We start from the raw sequence: 22,896 nt of genomic DNA, 5'->3' as shown, positions 1-22,896 counted from the left end.
GGCCAAGAACAAAAAAAGATCCCAGCCCCATAGAGTTTACGATTTCCAGGGAAACGGCCTTGCCAGACGGGTTTCTTTCTAAGACATTTATTTAGAAAAATAACCTTTCCCTGCGTCCTCTCTTTCATGCTGTGGCTTTTGTGCGGTACACCTGGTACAACTCTGGGTTGGGCCTCCCACCCGCATGGGGTCCAGCACACGCCCAGGGGCTGCCAGCCCGCTGGGAGGCCTCACCCACTTCTTACTCAGTCCTGTGTTCAGTCCTTGTCAAGGCCCCTGTCTCCGCCTCTCCAGGTGGAGAGAGGCCTCTGGGGGACGAGGGCCACCTGGCCACAGTCTGTGTGCCCCTCCTGAGGCCTGCGGAGCAGCCGGGGACCGGGGGTGTCAGCTCTGCTCTCCCCCATCTCTGGAAAAGCTCAGGGCTGGAAGCGCGGGGAGCTGACGTGAGGCTGGTGAAAGGCGTGGGCGCTGTACACCACCTCGGGGGGCGAGGGCGCGCTGGCCGCCAGCACCGAGCACAGGGGCTCGTGGCTGCTGAGCACCGACGTGAAGTACTTCATCTCCTCTGTTAGCTGCTTGATCTCCTTGCGCAGAGCCGCGTTCTGTTTCTCCAGGTCTTCACTCTCCTGTGAGGGGGAGGGATCAGCATTGGAGATTAATGTCGGGCCAGGTCCCAAGATCTGAGGGGTGGGGTGGGGTGGGGTGGGAGCAGGAGGAGCCAGATTAGATTGACAGGCACATCCATGGAGCAGGGCATCGGGGAATTTGCACATATGAGCGTGTGCACATGTGTGCATATGTTTGTAGCGCTGTGTGTGTGTATCTGTATAAGCAGGTGTATATATGTGCATGTGTGTGCACAGATATTAGGTTGAACCACATGAAATTGCTGATAATTGTCTGTTTCAACCTATAAGAATGGCGATTTCATATGGTTCCAACAAATAGAGGTGTATGTGTGGATGCACATGTGCATTTGGGTGTGAGTGTCCTCCTTTGTGCTTGTATGTACATGGGTCTCTATGAGTGTGCATAGGGGTTGAGAGTGGCAAGTGTATGTCAAAGGAAACCAGCTGGCAGGCCAGAGCCTGAAAAAATGAAAAAGAGTTTATGAGACCATCTGATACTGATTTCACTCTTTTCCATTCTCTGTTATACTATACTAGAGGCCCGGTGCATGAAATTTATGCAAGAGTAGGCCCTCCTTCCCCTGGCTGCTGGCACCGGTTTCCCTCTAGCACCCAGGACCTGGGCTTCCCTCACAGCCCCTGCTTCATCCGGAAGGTCATCCGGAAGGATGTCCGGTCTAATTAGCATATTGTGCTTTTATTATATAGGATATTTTCCAAGAGTTCCCAGTATTTGCATTTAGTCTTATGAATGGAATCCCTGGTGAATTGTCTGTGTCACCCAGGTTATTGAATGGTCAATATTCACCAGTGTTTGTTTTTGCTCAGTTCTGCTCACCCAAGAGCCTGTTACACAGCATTCTGGGTGTGTCCCAAGCCCCCGTGGCTCCTTTTTTCCAGGAACACCCTTCCCCTGTTGCTCAGACGAACCATCAGATACGAGCTGATCAGGAAAACTCAGGGTAAGGAGTGCTGATTACTGATCACATTCTTAATTAATCAACAGTGACACTCTGGAATTAGCACTTGCTGCACAACAATCCCACCTTCAGAAAACTCAGGCGAATTTCATTTCCAATGTGTTTTTTTACGGTTCACAAGCCTTGACTCAGTGAAACAGGCCTTTTCCACTAAGCACTGGTGCCCACAGAGGAAGGGGAAATGGCACCGAAGATGCAAATAAATTGTAATTTCAGTTCAAAAAGCAAACTAATATTTGGAGTGAGGCCTTGTTGTGCTGGTTTTGTGTGATTTAGGTCAGCATTTTCCAACCCTACCATCTCATTAGAATTAATTAGAGGGCTTGTTACAAAGATAATTTCAGGTGCTTCCTGGAAATCTAGAGGTTTCAACTCAGTGGTTTGGGACTTGAGGTGAATTCTGGGAATCTGAATTTTTTAAAAAGTCACTCTTTTTAAAAAAATTTATTGATTTGAGAGAGAGGACGAGAGAGAGAGAGAGAGAGAGAGAGAGAGAGAGAGAAAGACATAGATTTGTTGTTCTACTTGTTTTTACTACCATTTACTGATTCATGTGTGTGCCCTAACCAGGGATCAAATCTGCAAATCTGGCATATTGGGAAGACTCTCCAAACAACTGAGCTAGGAATCTAGAGTTTTTAACAAGTGCCCTAGGTCAGTGGCGGGCAAACCGCGGCTCGCGAGCCACATGCGGCTCTTTGGCCCCTTGAGTGTGGCTCTTCCACAAAATACCACGTGCGGGCGCGCACATACAGTGCGATTGAAACTTCGTGGCCCATGCGCAGAGGTCGGTTTTCGGCCTGGATGAAGTCTATTTTGAAGAAGTGGCGTTAGAAGAAGTGGGGGGTGTCAGTCGGTCGGGCGGCGCAGGCGGGCCGCAGGATCGACCTCAGCGAACGCACCTCAATCAGACTGAGGACGTTTTTAGCAAAGGCCAGCTTAGGAGTACCCTAATTAAGTTAATAACAATGTACCTACCTATATAGTTTAAGTTTAAAAAATTTGGCTCTCAAAAGGAATTTCAATCGTTGTACCGTTGATATTTGGCTCTGTTGACTAAGGAGTTTGCCGACCGCTGCCCTAGGTCATTCTAACAATCAAAGTTTGAAAATACTAGTTAAATATGGTATTAAATTTGTTTTAATTATTCAAGCACATATTAAGTACCTGTACATAGTACATATGAACTCCAATGTTTGTTGATTGATTGGCTGATGATTATCAACTGCTGGACTAGAAGTTAACTCAAAATAATGATGGGCAGTGAGGAGAGGTAAGATAACTTGACACTGAAAGTTTGCCTTAAATAATCCACTCGGAGCATGAGCTGCAGGCTGCTGGACGAGCTAGTTAGATTGCCAACTGCCCTCACACTGCACCCAGCACCTGCCATTCATAAAGGCCAGACGCAATCATGCAGGGCTTCAGCCTGGCATTTCCGGTATGGGGCTCTGAGCTAGAAAATGTGCTAGGTAAGTACAAAGGAAACCCCCATCTCTAAAACGGGGTGGGGGTGGGTGGGATGCCAAGAGTCAGAGCCACTGGCTGCTGCTTCTGCAAGGTGTGGCTAGATGACCATTTTAGTTGTTTCCGGGCACATCCCAGAGGCAGGGCATCCCCTCTTTACCGAAAGGGAAGATAAAACACTACTTAGAGCCGGAGGGGTTGGGGGTGTTGGTAAGACGGGAACTGGGGGCCTGGAGTGCTGGTCCCTTCCTCTAGCCTTTTTCCTCGCCCCCTCTGAGAGTTTCCACTGGTGACAACACTTACTGTAAATTCTGTGCTCCAAAGAGCCTGGGCAAACCCCGAGGCGGCAGGGAGGGGCAGGGTAGGCGGCGCAGGGACCCACTGCAGCGCTCTGACCTTCTCCCCGCCTAGAGGCAGGCCCAGCTTTCCGGAAGTAACAGCAGGCTCTTCTGAGCTCTGTCTGAACCAGCTCGGCTGAGCTCCCTCCAGCTTTCTCATCTCCCTCTCCCCGCCCCACTGCAGACCCCAGAGCCCTAGGAGGGGGCTCATAACCACTGCCGCCTCTAACCAGAAAACCACCTCCTAAGACAACAAGCTTGCTTGTGCCTTGGGGAGCAAGACTGCTTCCTGCTCCCTCCCTCCCTCCCCAACCCCCCCACAACCAGCGCTGCCAGCCCAGGGGCCAGGCCGCCAGCTACACATGTACAAGAGGAAGAGTTTGACTTCCCTTGCGGGAGGAAGCGGCTGCTCTGGGGCTTCCTCCCTCCACATCCCCACCTCCCATTGCCCGGTCCACTCTGCCCCTCGCTGGGGCAGTTATGCCCTGGAAAGGGCTCACACAGGAGCATCTGGCAAACACGGTCATGGGAGTAGCAGTTTACACAGAGGTACAATGATCGCCTCCCCTACCTTCCCAGTGGGGGCTGGAAACTTAGAACTCAGTGATGGGGAAGAGCAGAGGAATATTTGGGAGGAAAATTTCCGCTTATATGCATGTCTTCTGCGACAGGGGGGAGGGGTGGGGCTGCATTTGTCCTCCATGTAACCTGCTTTCTACTTTTCCGAATTCATTTAGGCCCTTCAGGCCCCTCACAATAACCCTCCAAGGTGGATATGGAAGGCCAGCTATGATTATTACCCCCACTTCACAGAAGAGGTCAACTGAGCTCTGGGACAAACCTACTCCTCCCTCCCCCCAAAATGACTATGGCAGCAGCTGCTGGGAAAAGGAGCTAGCTATAGGATTGAGCTCAAGACACGTAGTTTCTAAGAGGTCCATAAGCTTCAAATGAATGATGGATCCAAAGCCCCATAACCACAAAGGAGCAGCGCAGGGCTCCCCACAGCTCAGCCCTGGGCTCTCTCTAGCACACCCAACACATTCTCCCCAGAGACTGGTGACTCGATTGACTGAACTAAGAAGTCCTTGGCTGCCCTGTGGTCTCCCAAGAGAAAACTGGGTCTGGGTTTGGGTGATCCTTAATCAGCACAGGACAGGATCCCTGAGTAGGTCACACTCTTCCAACCACCGAGCAGGGCATCTGTCTCCTGCCCTGAGTTGGGAGGGAATCTCCCGTCCAGCTCTTCTGCTAGAGGGCTAACTAACTCAGGCAGCAGAGGGCTCCATCAGTGGTAACTGGGGTCAGGGGTCCTGGATCTTGATCCTGGTTGGGTGACCCTTACTGAGCCCATTGCCTCACTTTGGAACAGAAAGACTGAACCAAAACCATGAGTCTCAACCTTGGCCACACATTGGGATCAGTGGGATCCCCTGGGGAGCTTTAACAGTACGGATGCTTGCTTCTGATTTAATCGGTCCAGGGTGCAGCCTGGGCATTGCATTGTTGAAGCTCCTCAGGGGATTCTAATGTGCACTGAGTGTTAAAACACACAGGATAGAAGATGTCAAAGTCCTCTTTCTTCAACGTTCCAATATTTCAGATCCCAAATTGACTACCTGAATGTATCAGCAAACTAGAGCTTCTAACCCCCACTTTTTGAGAAGGTGTGTGTGTGTGTGTGTGTGTGTGTGTGTGTGTGTGTGTGTGTATGTGTATGTGTATTGGGGACAGAGGTATGAAAACTCAATTTATATTAGAAAGATTAGTAGGAACCAAAGTTTTAAAAGAATAATACAGCGTGACTTAATAACTAACATTTTTTGAATGCTACCATGTGCCAATCACTCTTTTAAGTACCTTCCAGTTATCATTATGTTCAATCTTTGCAACAACCCAATATGGTAAATAACAGTATTATGCAGAAGAAGAAAAGCTAAGGTACAGAGAAGTTAAGTAACTTGTTCAAGGTCACACAGCTTATAAGTTGCCGCAACAGTATTTGAATTGAGGCAGTCTGGCTTCCGGGGAGCCCACCATCCTCTCTTGACTTTGAAGTCTGTTTAAATCTTATTGATAATGATCTCCTGTGAGGCCTCAGCCCTGTTGTATTTCCAATTTAATCTTCCCTCTTTTCCTACCTCATGAAAATCCAAATGCTAATGTTCACCATTCACCCTCACCTGTGGGCTTACTTGATGCCACTCCTATCATGAACCACAAGCAGCTTGGGGGTGGCTAAGAAAGAGGCTTCATGGGGGTGTGGGAACATTCTGGGGAATTCCCTACTGGAGGGGCCAAGGAGGGGGTCACTCAAAGAGCTCTTGAATGATGGGGGATTCCCCAGGCAGGTCCCTCACCACAGGGAAGCCAGCTGGGACCAAGGCTAAGGACAGGCTCTCGCCCAAAGCTCTGACAGGGACTGTCCAGGCATTCTGAGCAGGGCCGGGCTCCTTCCTGCCAGCTCTGGTTGAGTGCCTTGACCTTCTCCTTGAGTATTCTAATCACAATTTCCAGAAAGTGAAAATAGTCCCTGTGTGTTTCTTCATGAACAGAACATACACTTATTGGTAGGGTGACATTTCAGCTCTCAACCACACTTAAATACGAGAATAGCGTGGCCAGCTTATATCCCTCACACCCAGTTATATGTTCTCTCTCCACCAGTTGCCAACCCCCATCCACCCAATGCACATGCAGGGCAGAACCCCCCACTCCTGGAGAAGTCTGCAAACTGAGAGATGGGACATTGCCCCAGCCCTCATGGGATCTATGCCTACGCCTCCTACTAGTCCTGGGGAAATTAGCCCTAACTCCTGTCCCTTACCTGAGGAGGAAAGGAGAAGAGTCACAAAACCACAGGTTTTTGCACTGAATAATGTGTATGTCTGATTCTGAGAAATCTTCACTTTCATGCCTTAAAGGTGAAGTGCTAAGACCATCAGCACCTGCATCATCACCTGATGCTTAGCCACATCAGCCATGCCCTCAGGACCCTGTCTGGAGTCCAGTCACCCATTCCTTGGCTTTTAGGACTATGAGTTCATTGACCTCATCTGTGAGAAACACTGTAGGTTGACCCACTCAGCATCTATCCCCAACCCTTTCCCCTTGCTTTTCTTTAGAGAGGCTGGGCAAAGAACTCCTCAAATAGCCAGCTGCTCTAAACCATGTGACAGATTCTGACCAATGAAATGTAAGCAGGAGTACCTATGGGGCAGAGCATTCCTTCCCGACTAAAGAGGCAAAGCCTCACCAGGACAAAGGCTGCCCTCCCTCCACACAGATTGATGCCTGGAGGTCCAGCAGCCAGACTGCAGCCTTGAGGACGAGAGCATCCTCACACACTGAGGATGGCTGTGCAGACAGGGAGAGGGAGCTTGGTGCTCTGATGACATCCTCGCACTAGCCCTAGTCTATCCACTTCTGAATGCCTTATTATGAGAGAGAATAAACCGCGACTTAGGTGTGACTCTGTTTGACAGTTTTCTATTATTTGTAACTGACTGCACTCCTGACTGATACCTCCAGTTAGCAAGGCTATCACTAGCAAGCCCAGTCCTGAAAAACAAACACAACGAATAATTGCCAGCAGTACATAGGTTTGAACTTTATCTTGCTTTTGTGGGGTTTTTTTTGTTTGTTTGTTTCTTAATCCTTACCTGAGGCTATTTTCCCATTGGTTTTAGAGTGAAAGGGAGGAGGGGGGAGAGAGAGAGAGAGAGAGAGAGAGAGAGAGAGAGAGAAACATCCATATGAGAGAGACCCATAGATTGGTTGCCTCCCGCAAGCAGTGGAGGTACGTGCCCTTGACGGGAATCAAACCCACGGGCCTGACACTCTACCCACTGAGCCAAACTGGCTAGGGCTGTTTGTTCCTTTAAGCTGCCAGGGTTCTGAGACTGAGCACTGGGGTTATACGCGTATAGTTGCCCCACACTCACTCCTCACATTCTACCACATGCTCCTGACCAAGTTCACACGTCACTGCTCCCAATTCTCAAACTTGGCTGCACACTGCCATTACCTGAAGAGCTTTCAGAAACCTTCATTCATGAACTTCACCCCCAAAAGATTTCAGTTTCATTGTTCTGAAGTGGGTCTCTGGCATCAATATCTTTAAAAATACTTCCCAGGTGAGCTAAATGAGCAAGCAGTTTGAGAATCGTGTCAATAGCTGATTTGTCTTAAAAAATAATGTAAGAATATAAAAAATATATACAAGGTTGAATTTTATTACATCAATTTCATTCTATATATAAATAATCTATAATAATAAAGGCGTAATATGCTAATTAGACCTACTCTTGCACGAATTTCATGCATCGGGCCTCTAGTATAAATATAGAGAACATTAAAAGGGTGGAAGAACGTTTCTAAGTAAAAAAATAAATTTCTGAAAGTCAATGCCTGTTTAAGGCAAAGTGCCTTCCTATTACTATTACATTATACTTAGTGAAAACAATGTCAAATAGCCCACAGTAGTTCATCTTTAAGATGGAAAGACAAGAGGTAGGGCATCTCTTAGAATCTCAGTAATTACAACATTATCCAGCTGGCTCTGAATGACGGAGCTCCGTGAGGGCAGGGGCTATCGCTGTCTTCACTGTTTTGTCCTCAGTGACCAGGACAGTGCCTGGCAACTTGGAATCGGTAATCGCTTACCAAGATCTGAGACCTGCAAATGGAGAGTCCACTAAGGAAATCCGTGATGCCCATGAGACTTCCCAGGAGTGTTTAACCAGCCATGGAAGTGCCTTAATAGCTCCCACTTTGCAACTCCAGGATAGTTACAAATAAGTGTAAGAGACTCTTTTTGTTTTCTTTAAAGTCCAAGTTGAACCCCAGCTTAGCAACACGTTTGCTCCCCAAACTAAAGCTATGGGGTGCAAGTAGCAGAATAGCGCCACCTTAAGAACGTTAGCTCAGACTTGACTTTCCCCATCGATACCAAAGGAAGGAGACTTGACCGGCTGCAATGAAAAGCCAAGTGAAACAGACAGCTTCATCTGATTGATTTGTAAGACAATGCCAGGCTCTCTGCATTACGCAAATGAGAAAATACAACTTTTCCCACATGCAAAACATAAAATAACATTATTACTTAGTTTTTGTGTTTGTTCTCTCATTTAACTCTTAAACAGCCCAGTGAGGTGCTGTTGCTTCCGATTTTGTAGGTCAGACTTACGTTCAGGCATCTGCCCCAGCCAGGATTTGAAGTAGTTTTGTTGACCACTCCTCTGCCCCCCAAATCTGGTTCCTGTTTCCCAGAGCACAGTTGCCTTTACTCCTGAGCTCCTCCTCACTCCCTCACGGTCCCCAGCCCCACAAAGCCTCTGCCCGACCCTTGACTGGCTCCACTCAGTATGGCCTCAAGGCTCTTCTGAGAGCACCTTTTCCCCAGATCTTCCCAGGCTCCTCTTTGACCCACATTTGATCTCAGATGTCAGGGCCTCAGAAAGGCCATCCCTGATCACTGTCCCCATCCCCATCCCTCAGAGTCACTCACTGTCACCATTAATTACACTCTTTGATTTTCTCAAAGCCTCTTCGTGTGATTCGTGTGCTCATTTGTCTGTTTTCCAGTCTGACGTCCAGTTGAATGTAAAGTCCATGAAATCAGGGACTCAGTCTGTCCCTGCTGTATTCTCAATGCTCCTGGCACACAGGAGGCCGTCATGTACTTGTCCAGCAGAACGAATCATTTCTGCTGACATTAGCACTAGTACTGGGAATGTGTATAATTTCCTGGACCACCCTACCTCCTTAGCAATAAGGCATGTTCTTGTGAGGTTGTGAGTTCAATCCCCAGTCAGGGTACATACCCAGAAAATATTTACTTACAGGGTCCTCAGGTTCAGGAGATGACCTTTTAGTGCTAGGACTCTAGTCCCCTCTGCTTGGCCTTGACATTTATGACTACTCATGAATTTTCCTGAGAACTCCAGGTCTCCCTTCTTGGTTCCTCTAAATCTAGGATGACCAGATGTTTACTGGGACAGTTCCAGTTCGTACTTATTGTCCTGGCATAGTTGTTCGTACTTATTGCCCTGGCAAACGTGTTTCCATTTGGAGGGTAAATTATAAGACCTATCAAAACCTGACCCCCGAATTCCAGGTCAATGACATCTTCTCTGTTCTTACCTATTATTTAATCCAGAGTTCACGTCTCTATTTGACCATTTTCTTATGGTTTTAAATAAAAAATATACAGCATAACTACATTAAAGATATTTTTTAAAAATTCTACACGGCCATGATCCTAGTCCCCTAACAAGATTTTTTCATTCGTGCATGTTGCCATCTTGTCCTTTTTAACAAACATAAAATACCTATTTTTATAAAATCTCAATCATAGTACAGATACAATAGGTATTTTCCTTCCTGCCATAATTTTGTTAGAATCAATTATTATTTTTAATGTCTATATCATCCAACGGATGATCCACAATGTACTTAAGATGGTCTATTAATGTCAGACATTTGGTTCTATCAAAACGTTGCTATCATGAATCATGCTGCAGTGGACATCTTGAGCCACACTAGTTTTTGTTTGTTTGTTCAAATATTTCCTAAAGTCCTAGGAGTGAGATTACTGTGGCATAGGGCACAGCCAGGCTTCCAGTTCCTGGTAAGTATTACTGAAAAAGGGTAACATAAGATGTGCAACATCACCAGCAGTGAATACATACATCAATTTCCTTACAACCTAATTTTAAATATTTTATTTGACCAACTAGCCTTTTGAAAATTTCTTAATAATGTTACAAGTTATTGATTACTACAGAGGAAGAACTTGCTATTGTCTGTTTGGTACAGCAACAATTTTGCCCTTTAAGGGACATTGGGGGTATTTGGAAATATTTTTGATCGTCACAACTGGGGCTGCGGGGGTGCTACTAACATCTAGTGGATAGAATTTACATGTTACAATGCATAGGACCTCCCCCCCAACCCCCACACAACAAAAACTTATCTGACTCAAACTGTCAATAGTGTCAAGGTTGAGAAACCCTTTGTGTGTGTCATTTTCAAAATCAGAATAGAAAATAGGGTTATTTTCATTTTGGTAGGGAAAATGTTACATAAGCTTTTATGTTCATAGCTTCTGTCCACTAATCTATTGGAGTCTTGATGTTTTTCTTAAAAAGGATGTTCTTTCTACAGCATAAACATTAAATTTGCATTTATTTCATTTGACGAAAATATTTTCCCCAATATGTCATTGTCCTTTTAATCTTGGGTTACAACTTTAAGACCTTTTAAAATAAAGGAACACTTAAACACCAGGCCCTGTCAATCTTAGACTCTCCCTTTCTGGTCTCTTGCTGTCTGCGTGGGTTCTGTTGTGGGAGAGTCTCTAGGGCATTCAGTCATACTGTCTAATTCTTGGTTTACTCTTTGCAAAAGGACACGTGAGAGCAACACCATCTGCATAACAAAGTCCTGTTTAGCAATATGGCACAAAACAAAGCTTATGGTGGGGCCCTGGCCAGGTAGCTCAGTTGGTTAGCGCATTATGCCCATATGCCAAGGTTGTGGGTTCAATCCCCAGTCAGGGCACATGTAAGAAGCTACCAATAAATACAAAAATAAGTGGAATAACAAGTGGGTGTTTCTCTCTTTCAAATCAATAAATAATTTTTAAAAATTTTAAGCTAATGGTGAAAAGTCAAGAAGTTTGGGATCTTGGTTGCCCTAGAGAAAGACATCAGTGCCTCGTTGGTAACACAGTAGGTTGGCCTAATGCATCTCCTTTTAATTCTGCGATTCTATAAACAAGGGGATCTGCCCTAACCGGTTTGGCTCAGTGGATAGAGCGTCAGCCTGCGGACTCAAGGGTCCCAGGTTCGATTCCGGTCAAGGGCATGTACCTTGGTTGCTGGCACATCCCCAGTAGAGAGTGTGCAGGATGCAGCTGGTCCATGTTTCTCTCTCATCCATGTTTCTAACTCTCTATCCCTCTCCCTTCCTCTCGGTAAAAAAATCAATAAAATATATTTTTTTAAAAAAATAAAAATAAACAAGGGGATCTGACAGTCATTATTGTTACTCCCTCGGTAAGCTACCATGTGGACCCCTGACAAGACTCCCTACAGATAACCCACCATCGGAAGGGGACTTTGTCCTGTGGAATCAATCTATGCTTCCTAGGAAGCAGGGGGCCAGACCGAGTCCTACCAAGAAGACTAGGTAAACCCCCAAGCTGCTCGGGCTGGGCTCTTTGGCAAGACTCTCCCACTCTTTTTAAGAGAAAGAAGGCTGGGTGCTGCTGAGGACAGCTTCCCTAATTTTTTAATCTGATTAAAGATGGTATACATTCATCATCATAATAATAAATAAATAAAACAGAGAAGTACTAGGAGTAAAGGAAGCTACTCACTGTGAGCCTTTGGGAGAGTGTCCCCCCAGAACCTCTGTATGCACACAGGACCCCGGCCCACACATTTTACACGAACGAGACTGTGCTCCGTATCCTCTTTGTCACTTACTTTCTTTCACTTGGTCTATGTCATGGTCATCTTTCTGTGCTGGTAAATACAATCTGCACAGTCATTTTTAAAGCCAGCACAAATGATAGTGGATGAGTGTATCATAATATGCATAATCCCCTATTGTTGGCATCTGCCCAATTCTATAATATTGATATAATATTTACTGTTCACAAATAATGGTGAATTGAGCTTCTTTGTGCAACATTTTTTCTTCAAGCTCTTGTAAAGTGAAATTGCTGCTCCAAAGGGTAGTCACAGATAAGATGTTATTATTCATCCTTACACAGCTTTTTAAAAAATATTGTTTCAGTGGAGATACTGATATATTTCATAGAGACATCTTTACTTTTTTGACCAGGCCTAATGATGGAAGAGGAAAGTGGAATTTTGGAGGATGTTGCTTAAATCCAGGAAGAGATTCAAGGAGGATATAGGCTATGGAAGATGAATACATCTTTATGAGAGTCTGAAGAAAGAGGCAGGAGAGCTTAGTGATTAAGAAGACAGATTTTGAAGTCAGACAGATGTAGTTACAAGCTCCATGAACTTGGACAAGTTACTTAACCTAACATAGGGCTTGCAAAGTAAAGTTTTTGTACAGATTAAATGAGGTACAGCAGGTAGTGCACGTAACATAGAGTGCCTGGTACACAGTCATGTGTTCAATTAATATGTTTCTGATAAAAAATTCCTAGCAATAGAAGCCAAGAGAAATGTCTCTTTTCCACAGATGGTTCACTGATTTTACACTGAATTTTTTAGGGTAGAACTAGTCAGAACATTGCTTCTTTGTGGTTTTGGTTATTGTTGTTTTGTTTCTATGAAATTTTTTAGCTTCTCAATGCCAATGAAGCTATGGAATGCTTTCCAAGAGAGAGCAAAAGAGCTCTGTGAGTGAAAAGGGACTATAGGCAGACTTGTCTTTCAGGCCTCTCCAGAAGACCAAGGACAATAGTGTTATTCCGAGGAGGCCTGGGAAGTTAACATCTTTGCTGAGCTTCTTTTCCTCTGTTACTCAGATTTCTTCCAGTTATAAATACCTTATTTCTCATAGCATCAGCTTACAGCTTGATTTCATGCACAATTTACACTCGCGATGTTTGCTAGATACGGCATTAAAGATCTGCTCTGGAACCTGTAAACCTTCCTCTTTTATTAACGCAGTGCGAGACTCCTTCAGGAGACGTCCCCTGGCAAGCACCTGTCCTGCCCCTATCAAAGGGAGTACCTCAAGTTTCAGCTTTCAGATTTGGCCCCGTTCCTCTACTTTGCTCCCAATTCCACCCTCAAGGCCAGATCTGACTTGCACAGCACCGCTCTGAGCTCTTATTCCTGTCTGCCCACCATCTCCTCTACTTTTAGCCTTTTCGTGAGCAAAGCTTCTCAATTGGTCTCCACTCTCTTTCCCACTGACTCAGAATCCTTCCTACTTCAAGGCACCGGAGAGCCACTACAATGAGCCAGGATGGCCACACAAATGGAACCAATTTGCCACCCCTTATATGGCTTGTCTAGTCCTGTAGACATTAGGATTCTTCATTATAAATCTTAACAGATGGTTCTCCCAAAGGACTGAGATATTTGTGAATGTACAAAGGATAAAATGTCACAGTGGAAGACTATTCAGTGTCTAAAGTCAAAATTTGAAAAGAAATCATCCTAATGCATATGTCGCAATGATCAACGTAGAGGATTTAAATATCTATATTATAAAAATAAAAACAGATGATAAAAACATCCAAAGTATATTTAAAAAGGTAAAAAATGCAAAGTATTTCTCTTCTGCTTTAGACTTTCCATCCTACTTTTCAGAAGTAAATACCATTAACAGTTGTTGGAAAAATGTTAAGTTTACACATATACATACGCAGAGATAAATTTTTGTTTTTATTAGAAACATGCATGGGCTCAAACTATGTGCCATGTTCACACCCTTTTCACTTAAGAGTATAGAAGTTTGATAATCTTTTCAGATTAGCACATACAGATGTAACCTGTTCTTTTAACAACCCCATGGTATTCCACTGAATGAGCAAATTATAGTTTAATCAGTCCCTTACTGCTGGGTATTTGGCTTGTTTCCAGTCTTTGCTCTGACTAACAATGCAGCAATGATGATCTTTACATGTACATAATTGTGTAATTGGTGGGTCTGTTTATAAATAGACTCCGATATGTAAAATTGCTAAGTAACAGGGTGTGCACTTATAAATTGGATGGGCATGGTCAAATGCCCTCTACTGGGGTTGTGCCGGCTTATACCCCTATAGTAATGTGTGGTGGTACCTGCTTCTCTAATGCCTTGGCAACATCGTGTATTAGTAGCATTTTCGTTTTTGCCAATCTGGCAGGCGACTTTCATATTGCTTTACTTGTCATTTCACTAACTATTGGGAAAGAAGCATCTTTTCCATATTTATTTGCCATTTATTTCTTTCTTCCTGTAAAATGCCTATTCATAATCATCGCTCATTTTTTTCTTTGGGTTGTCAATCATTTTATAATTCAGAAGCGCTCTCACATATTAACTAAATATGCCCTTTTTTGGTCATATGTGTTGCAGTTGTTTTTCCCAGTCTACCATTTGCCTTTGATCTTGCATATAGTAGCTTAAGCTGTATAGAAATTTCACTTTTATGTATAAAGGTGATGTCTAGCAATATTTCCCTTTATGGTTTCAAGGTTTTGTGTTTTATGTGGAAAAAAACTCCATTCCAAGATACATTTTTTAATGCTCATTTCCCCAAACTTCTTTAGTTTTCTTTCTTTATTTTTCAAACATTTATTCTATGTGTAAGTTGTATAAGAAATAAAGACCAGGGGGAAAGGAGACATATGTCAAACTTTAGACAATTAAAAAAAGAAATAAAGAAGCTAGCTTCCCCCACCCCCGTCAAAAAAAAAGAAAATGGCTAGCCAGTTGTCCCGATTCTATTTATTGAATAATTGCTTTCACTCACCGGTCTGAAATGCCATCCTACTCATTTTGCATTTGAACTTGTGTCTTAGGAATTGACATATGTGATTGAGTCTTAAATTTGAATTTGTTTAAGGTTTATTTCTGTATTCTATTCTATCCAATATTCTGTCTTTTTCATATTGTTTTTATTTCTACATTTGTAATTCCCTTTAATAGCTTATTCAGGTAATCTGTTCTAGTTGCCCTTCTTCTTTAGAATTTTTCTGGAAATTCTCACATGGAATTTTTCTCTGGGAACTTAGAATAGCTAATCTAGTTCTCCTCCAAATTCCAGAAAATCCTATTGGGCTTTTACTAGGATCACATTAAATTAAATTTTAGATTAATTTAACAAAATTGCTATCCTTATATAAGGTGTACCTTTCCATTTATTTTGAGTGTTTTTAAGTCACTTAGAATAATTTTATAGATCTTAAAGATTAAGTTCTGCATATTTTTTGTTAAATTTATTTCTTCCTTCAATTTGCTGTTGTTGGTATTATAAACGGAATCTTGTCTCCAATTAAATTTTCTAATTGGTCATGGTTTACATATAGGAAAGTTATTACCTTTGTGTTAACTTTGGAAGCTGACTGGATTCTCTTATCATTTTTAAGTTTTTCAGTTGATTATTTTGGGTCCACTGATAAGCTACTGATATCTTTTGAAAATGAACTGGTCAAAATATGCCCTTCTCCTTTTAATCAATGTCTGTACTAAACCTAATGAACTCTATAGTGTCTGTGGGAGAAGAGGAACTTAGTGTGATGGGTGCTGTGTGAGACACCCAACCAGAAGAAAGTTAAAACAGAATGTGGGGCCCTCGCTGGGTTGGCTCAGTGGATAGAGCGTCAGCCTGTGGACTGAAGGGCTTCAAGTTTGATTCAGGTCAAGGGCACATGCCCAGGTTGTGGGCTTGACCCCCAGTAGGGGGCGTGCGGGAGGCAGCTGATCAATGATTCTCTTTCATCATTGATGTTTCTATCTCTCCCTCTCCCTTTCTCTCTGAAATCAATAAAAAAATTTTTTTAAAAAGAGAATGTGGACTTTATTGATATTATGAGAAGTACTTGATCCAGTTTATGTGAGGGATAGTCAATGCTGGATGTTGTAACATCTGCATGAGATTAAATACAATCACCAAAAGAGGGTCTTTCCCTACTGTGTTATTTTAAAAGCAATTAATATACAGCGTCTTGTTAACCACTATAGATAGATACAGAAAATGTTAAGTAATAAGTATCCCCCTATTTCACAGGAAAAACAAGACAATTCTTTTGGTAGTTTAAAGATAGATAGTTGTGGTGATGTTAAAATTGAGAAGATGGCATTATCCTAGTATATATGAGTCTAGCACACTAATACAAATATGGTCCTTATGTGATGCTGCACTCACAGTAGTTCCTAAACCCTGGTCTTCAAAGTGTTGATAGATGAGCCCTATGACTATGTCAGAGGGCCAGAGAACAGTTCCAGGACCTCAGCATGTGGAGCCAAGCATGAAAAGGAGTCCAGGGCAAGCCAGGCACTCAACCCTAAGGATGTTGGTGATAACCAGAAGATTTTCTACCTGAATAACAAACATAAGAGGCTAATGGATGGAGAAGATGGGTAATTACCACCTCAGAGGAAATGAACATTGAGACCAGAGCCCAAATCTCAGTTTGATGGTGACAGATTTATATGTTGTGGCCAAAAGTTTCTACCTGAAGTCAAAAAACATCAGTTGCATTGGCTGCAATCCAAGCTTGCTGTGTAAACTCTGATGTGACCTACTCATTGGGCAAAAAGTGAAGGTGAAATCTGTGGTGCTCAAAAGAAAGGAGTGGGGAGGAGTTTGTGTCTAGGTATGGAGAAGATGGGAACATTCTAGAGACTGAGGCTGGGGTGGGGGTGTTAATGTTAACTCCAAGCCCCAGAGATTATCCTAATCTAGTCATGACTAGTATAATCAGATGGGCTAGATCTTTTGGTTCTAACTCTTATAGAGTGAGAGAGCTGAGTCAGTGTTGCCACAGCAAAGAGACAAACATAGCATTCTCACTGATATATCCCGAGTGGGTTGAATGTACAAGGAGACAATGGAGCAGCTGAAGATTGGAAGACTCCTTTGTTCATGCTAAGTGAGCAGGCATGAGTTTGGAGCCATTTCCGGGGTGGGGGAGCGTTGTAGAGGAGCCTGAAGCATCAAAAGTGTGTCTGAACATTCCAGCCTTAAAGACATCTTTCTGTGAAATTCTGTGATCTATAGATATAACATATTTTATTATTATAAGAAGCAAAATAAATCATCATAACTAACTATATAAATATATAAAATATATAAGTATGATGACTTATTTTGTTTCTTATAATAACTATTATTAATATTACTCTTATTATACTTAAATTGTTTGAATATTTGTTATATGCCAGGCACCGTGTTGAACTCTGTATGTACTATCTCTATTAGGCAGTAACTGTCATTTCCCATTTTAATCGGAGGGAGGTGAAGAACGTCTCTAAGGTTGCTCACACAGATTGCAAGCAGTGGGGCTGAGATTCAAACCCTGTCCTTTCGACTGCGGAGCTGCTGAGCTATACTTAGTTTCTACATTTAAAAAAGTTGCAAACTTCGAAAGTTTATAGCAGTTTTCCAGTCTCAGGACATTGTCTACTTGCACAAAAAGGAAGGTTTTATCCTTTCTGACCTTTCTTTCTTTCTTTCTTTCTTTCTTTCTTTCTTTCTTTCTTTCTTTCTTTCTTTCTTTCTTTCTTCCTTTTGTTTTGTTGGCTTGCTCTAAAGAATATTGAATTAGAATCAGACTCTGATAGAGACAAAGTGAGTCATCATAGATTTTCAAGCTTAAAATAGTAAACTGGAGTATTGTGAGACCCTAAGCCAGCTGTGGGCAAACTACGGCCCACGGGCCGGATCCGGCCCATTTGAAATGAATAAAACTATTGAAAAAAAAGACCGTACCCTTTTATGTAATGATGTTTACTTTGAATTTATATTAGTTCACACAAACACTCCATCCATGCTTTTGTTCCGGCCCTCCGGTCCAGTTTAAGAACCCATTGTGGCCCTCGAGTCAAAAAGTTTGCCCACCCCTGCGCCTAAGCCATAATGAAATCATGGAGAACTTATCAGTAGCAGGATCAAGAACAACATTTAGACTGCTGATCACAGTTATCAAAGAGAGGAACAGACTTGCTGTTCATTCATTCTTTTTCTTTGTTGTTCAATTCAACAAATATTTATGAACTTAAAACTATGTTAGTATGCAAAGGAAGATATGCTGATTACATTTCCAATAAAACACAAGCATCCCATCAGAGATGTTGGTGCAGCCTGCTCTCTGCTTCCTCACAAAGCTTAACAATCTTTTCTCTAAAACTGCATCTTGCTTTTTTTAATATATAAATTTACTTTTCAATTACGGTTGAGAAGCAATACATATTTATGTCAGGTGTACAGCATATTGATTAGACATTTATATACCTTGCAAATTGATCACCCCAATCAAGTCTAAAACCCGTCTGACACCACATATAAACATCTTACTTTTTCTTGATAAAATGGAATCAGCTATTCTAACTGGCTGATTTCCATTGCTAATCTTTCAAATAAACACAAGAATATTCGTTTTTGGTGCCAAATGCCCTTTTACCATTGAAATGAGTTACAAAGATGCTGGAGGTTTGGGGATGGTTGGGGAGGCAGGGCAGAAAGGCAGACTTGCTAGAGAAAGTGGAATAAATGGAAGAGGAAGGAGCCAGTGAAGAAAGAGTTAGTTGGACAAGGACCAAACTAAGGGCAGAATGAAGAGAGGCCAGGTGATAAGGTATGGCAGACAAGGAGGGAGTATTGCTGACCAAGCACACAGCCAGAATCTAGAAACACCAACTGGGGTCTTGGGCTGCCGGTGGAATTGCAATTCAGCATTGATCAGGGCCCCTGCTCAAGCCAGGGGTCAGGGCCTACTCTAGAAAACTTGAGACTAGAAGCAACTCAGTCAGGATGGTGACCATCCCAAGTTAGTGCACTAGAAACCACATATTCCACAGACCCCCTGGGGATATGATTAAAGAGAGAAGTTTCCAAATAACACCTTGATGCTCAGAAAAAAAGAAGTAACGTGCAGTACCCTATGGGCCTCCTTGCCTCAAGTGCAGGGTGGCTGTCCAACTGGGCTCCCAGGGGATGGGACTATAGGAGACCCTAGCGCTGTGGGATGTTGGGCTTCCTCAAAGCTCTCCACAACCTCTAAGTTCCTCCCAGAGACAGTCCTCCCTTCTGCTCTCTACGCTCATGAGGGATGGAGCTTTCTCTGGCTACTCCATCCCTTAGGTGATTCCGCCTTCCTTTCAGCCTCTGTGCTTCCCATGCTCAACTCATTTACCCGTCATTGCTCCTCGGGGGTCATCAAGAAGGGGCTCCTTTCTCTTTCAGCCTCTGGCTCATTCCCTGCCAGAATCTTCCCAATACACTAAAAGGAAAGCCTCCTCTCCCACCTCACCCACAGCCCTCACCCTTCTTCTGACTCCCCCCACATCCCCTTCCCCACGCAGGCGGATTCAGAGCTGTGGTGTAAGCATCCATGGGTGTAAGGGAGCAAAGTCTAAGGCTCAGGAGGATGAAGAAAGGTCTGAGCACTCACCAAGTGCAGGGTGTCGGCTTTCTGTGTCTGCCTCTGCCGGCTCTTCTGGGCAGCAATGCGATTTTTCTCCCTCCTCTGAACTTTCCGCACATCGTCAGATGAGTCCTGGGAAGCAGAGATGATGACAATTAGGCACATCTTGCTCCTCTCTTCTAAACAAATGCAGGCCCTCCTGCTGTGGGATGTCCATCCATCCATCCTTCCATTTCTTCATTGTTTCATTTGCCCATCCACCCCCTATTTACCAAAAGGCCAAATGCAAAAGGGAACTCTTCCCCAGCCTCTGTTATGCTCCCTTAGGTCTCTATAATTTTTTTAGAAAAAAGTTACAGGAAGAGGGCAAAGGCCTTGAGGTCTCAATAGAGCTGTATTTGGAAAAGATGGTTAAGGCGATGAAGTGTGTTTTATCACCTCTCCCCCTCTTCAGGGCTGCTCCACCCTCTCCACCCTTACTCTCTCACTTTTTGGCTCAGAACGTTCTTGTTTCTTTTCAAAACTTTCTGAGCACCTACTCTGTGCCAGCTTCTGTACAAGTGGCTTGTACCCCATTGAAGAGAGAATGTGCCTTCTGCTGCACTCCTGGGCTGAGGTTCCCATCCCAGATCTGTCTCTCCTTTCCCTGCATTTCCTTTCATGATGCACAGTGACCTTGACATTCCCCATGAACCTGAGCTCAAGAGGTCAAGACTGGCTTTAATGGTGAAGATTACCCTGGCCGTGGCAGGTAGTGAGTGGACACTTACGAGGACAAGGGGACGTTGGGTGCTCTCTCAGTACATCTCACAGATGGGCATGTCCTCTGCTTGCGCAGAGAGGTTAGCTCCAGCTTTCACCCAGATGCCGCAGGAGTCTGAGTGAAACCATTCTGCAAGTCCCCCCAGTCTAGAGGTGTGCTGTTCCTCGGGCAAGACTCTGTGCTCACCAAGCATGTGTCTCACTAACTTGCCCAACACTTCCAGCCATTGCAGTAGAAGGGCATTGGGTTAGATAGGAAGGAAGTGCTCTTCCTCTAAGGGGGATGGGGACCAGGTTACCATGGAAGCCATGAGTAATTTCCTTCCTAAGAAGAGTACAGACTTCCAGGCAATCTGAGCCACCCTCTTGGGCAGAGGGCTGGATTGTTTGCCCTCTAGAGGTCTCTACTAGGACTCCTCCCAACCCGCTCCTCTCCTGTTAATGCATCACCAATGTTACATTACTTCTATTTTGGCAGCAGCATTTTGAAAGCCCTCTTGGATATCTGTGCTAAGGAAAGAATGGGAGACATTTTAATCCAATGATGTACTGGAAGAGAAAGAAGCCTTCCTATAGAGAAGGATGTCAAGACATGTGGTCAAGAGAACACCCCAGAACCAGGCAGGGTACCCCATTTTTGGCAACCCCCAAGCTGGAAACTTTGGACTTAGAAGTCACAATCTTCTAGACTCCAAACGCCCCAGAATCTCTACCTCAATCTCTCTGGTTTCCCTGGAGCTGAGTTGAGCTGCTAGGATATGTCTCCAAGTCTCCAGTCACCTCCCGATTTATTTCCTTCCTCCTGTCCAGAAGCCACAGGGGAGGGAGGTATTGGCCGCAGCCAGCATCCCTCTGCTGGCTGTGCTAGTGACAGGGGGCAGTGCCCCAGTAGATAAGATAGAAGATAGAGCCTTCCAAGCTGCCCGGGTTCCCCTTCCTTCTAACTTTTTTTTTTCCTCCTTTTCTTTCCCTGACCCCTTTCTCTCTTGCCCTGATGGCTGTCTCCTGGGACATCACGTCTCTAGCCTTTGGGTCGTGCCTGCCAGCAGCCCGTTCTGAGGCTCCTCCTCTTGTGATTTACTGCCTTGGAGCACGTAGAGCCTTTCCTGTGAGAGACCAGAGTTCTTTGATGTGCATTCTCCTCTGGGCTTCCTAGAAAGCTTCTCGGGGTGGGCATCCAGGTGAGGCGGAGGCCATGGGCGCCATCGGAGGACAAGGAGGAAAGGGGGCTTGGGCAGAATGGGCAGAAGGAGTAGGGTCTCTGCCAACAGGCTCCGCTTGATGGCAAATACCATGTCTCCAGTCTAACAGACTGCTCCTGCCACCAGCCAGTCCCTTGCTCCTTAGTAACCTGGGCAGGACAAGGAAGCCTGTCCCTCTTTGTGTCCCCCCAGGAGGATCGGATGGGAGAAGGGAGGAAAGGGGGACTTTACCTGTTTGCCAGGAGGGGGAGAGCGGCTGAAGCTGGAGTCGCTGCTGTCGGAGCTGTGAGGCATGGCTGCAGTCTTCTGGGCTCTCCTCGCAGCCCCAGACGCCGCTGGGCTCTCTTGTCACCAGCTGGCTTCCCTTCCTGACTGTTCCCAGGCCACCAGGCCGCCAGCCCACCCCCTCGGCAGGTCCCTCCTCTGCCCGCCCTGCAGCCACCTCTGACCCCTGTGTCCTCCTCACTCTGGGGTGCAGAGGCACTGCTCCCCACAGGGACATGTCGTTCGCTGTGGGGCTCTCACGCTCTCTCTCTCTCTCTTGTGGTTTCTGGTAACTCACGCTGGAAGTCACATGGGCGGAAACTTAAGTTAGAAGTTAATTTAAGATAAAGTATGTATCTGGGAAAAGACCCACAGAATTATAGAAAAAATATACACAAAACCCCAGATACCTTCCGACAGTTTGAAGCTCTCTTTAATTGATGAAGATAAAAGAGAAAAACACCCGGGAGGGAAAAACCCCAGCCAGAATTAGCAAGTCCGGCTGCTGTCAACACGGGCAGAACGGAGAGTCGAGAGCAGGGAAGGAGTTTCCATTGTCACCGGACTTGATTTTTAAACCAAAATAAAACAGAGAGACTGGGATTTCTTTCTGGGTTTTGCCTGAAAGCAGCTGCACACCTGTCCTTGCTGCTCTTGCAGTTCAGCCAGCCTTGGGGGGTGGGGGCAGGGGATGGGTTGGGCTGGGGATGAAAAGGCCCCAGGACACAGTTCTTTCCTGACTATCAAACAGAGGAAGCCAGGGTCCATCTGAAGCCCCCGCCACCGGGGAGGCATCGCCTACGCCTCCTGGCAGGGTGTTCTCTTTTAGGGAGAAGGTGCCTCTCAGTTGAGGATCTTTCAAGAGCTCAAACTTAATGATTCAAGAAATTCACTAGAGCCCTGGCTGGTTTGGCTCAGTGGATAGAGTGTCTGCCTGCGGACTGAAGGGTCCCGGGTTCGATTCCGGTCAAGGGCACATGCCCAGGTTGTGGGCTCGATCCCCAGTAGGGGGCATGCGGGAGGCAGCTGATCAATGATTCTCTCTCATGATTGGTGTTTCTCTCTTCCTCCCTCTCTGAAACCAATAAAAATGTATTAAGGAAGGAAGGAAGGAAGGAGGAGGAAGGAGAGGAAGGAAGGAGGGAGGGAGGGAGGGAGGGAGGGAGGGAGGAAGGAAGGAAGGA

At 44.8% G+C, this 22,896-nt stretch overlaps 1 protein-coding gene across 2 annotated transcripts; it reads right to left on the bottom strand.

Moving 5' to 3' along the window:
- Positions 1-71: 71 nt before the first annotated feature.
- On the bottom strand, positions 72-22,093 carry BATF (basic leucine zipper ATF-like transcription factor). 2 transcript variants are annotated; one of them, XM_036313552.1, is made up of 3 exons: positions 21,680-22,093; positions 19,512-19,616; positions 72-680 (listed from the first exon to the last, which is right to left on the bottom strand). In XM_036313552.1, exons 1-3 carry the CDS (start codon positions 21,740-21,742, stop codon positions 417-419), a joined length of 432 nt encoding a protein of 143 aa, XP_036169445.1. In that variant the 5' UTR covers positions 21,743-22,093; the 3' UTR covers positions 72-416. The 2 variants fall into 2 exon arrangements, with proteins under 2 accessions (XP_036169445.1, XP_036169453.1); XM_036313560.1 differs by having other exon boundaries at positions 72-626; positions 21,680-21,975.
- Between the last annotated feature and the right edge of the window lie 803 nt (positions 22,094-22,896).

The sequence above is a fragment of the Myotis myotis genome, unplaced genomic scaffold (genome assembly GCF_014108235.1).
Source record: "Myotis myotis isolate mMyoMyo1 unplaced genomic scaffold, mMyoMyo1.p scaffold_m19_p_1, whole genome shotgun sequence".
In the NCBI taxonomy this organism is placed as follows: domain Eukaryota; kingdom Metazoa; phylum Chordata; class Mammalia; order Chiroptera; family Vespertilionidae; genus Myotis; species Myotis myotis.
Note: the sequence above shows the minus strand (reverse complement) of the source record. Positions and strands in the feature narration are given on the sequence as shown.

What these genes read in the sequence shown, in the direction of transcription:
- BATF (XM_036313552.1), bottom strand. Translation starts at nt 21,742, where the DNA reads ATGCCTCACAGCTCCGACAGCAGCGACTCCAGCTTCAGCCGCTCTCCC. An exon ending in CTCCCCCTCCTGGCAAACAG is followed by an intron (nt 19,617 to 21,679) that starts GTAAAGTCCCCC and finishes TCTGCTTCCCAG; the next exon opens with GACTCATCTGACGATGTGCG. An exon ending in AAGCCGACACCCTGCACTTG is followed by an intron (nt 681 to 19,511) that starts GTGAGTGCTCAG and finishes CCCACCCCTCAG; the next exon opens with ATCTTGGGACCTGGCCCGAC.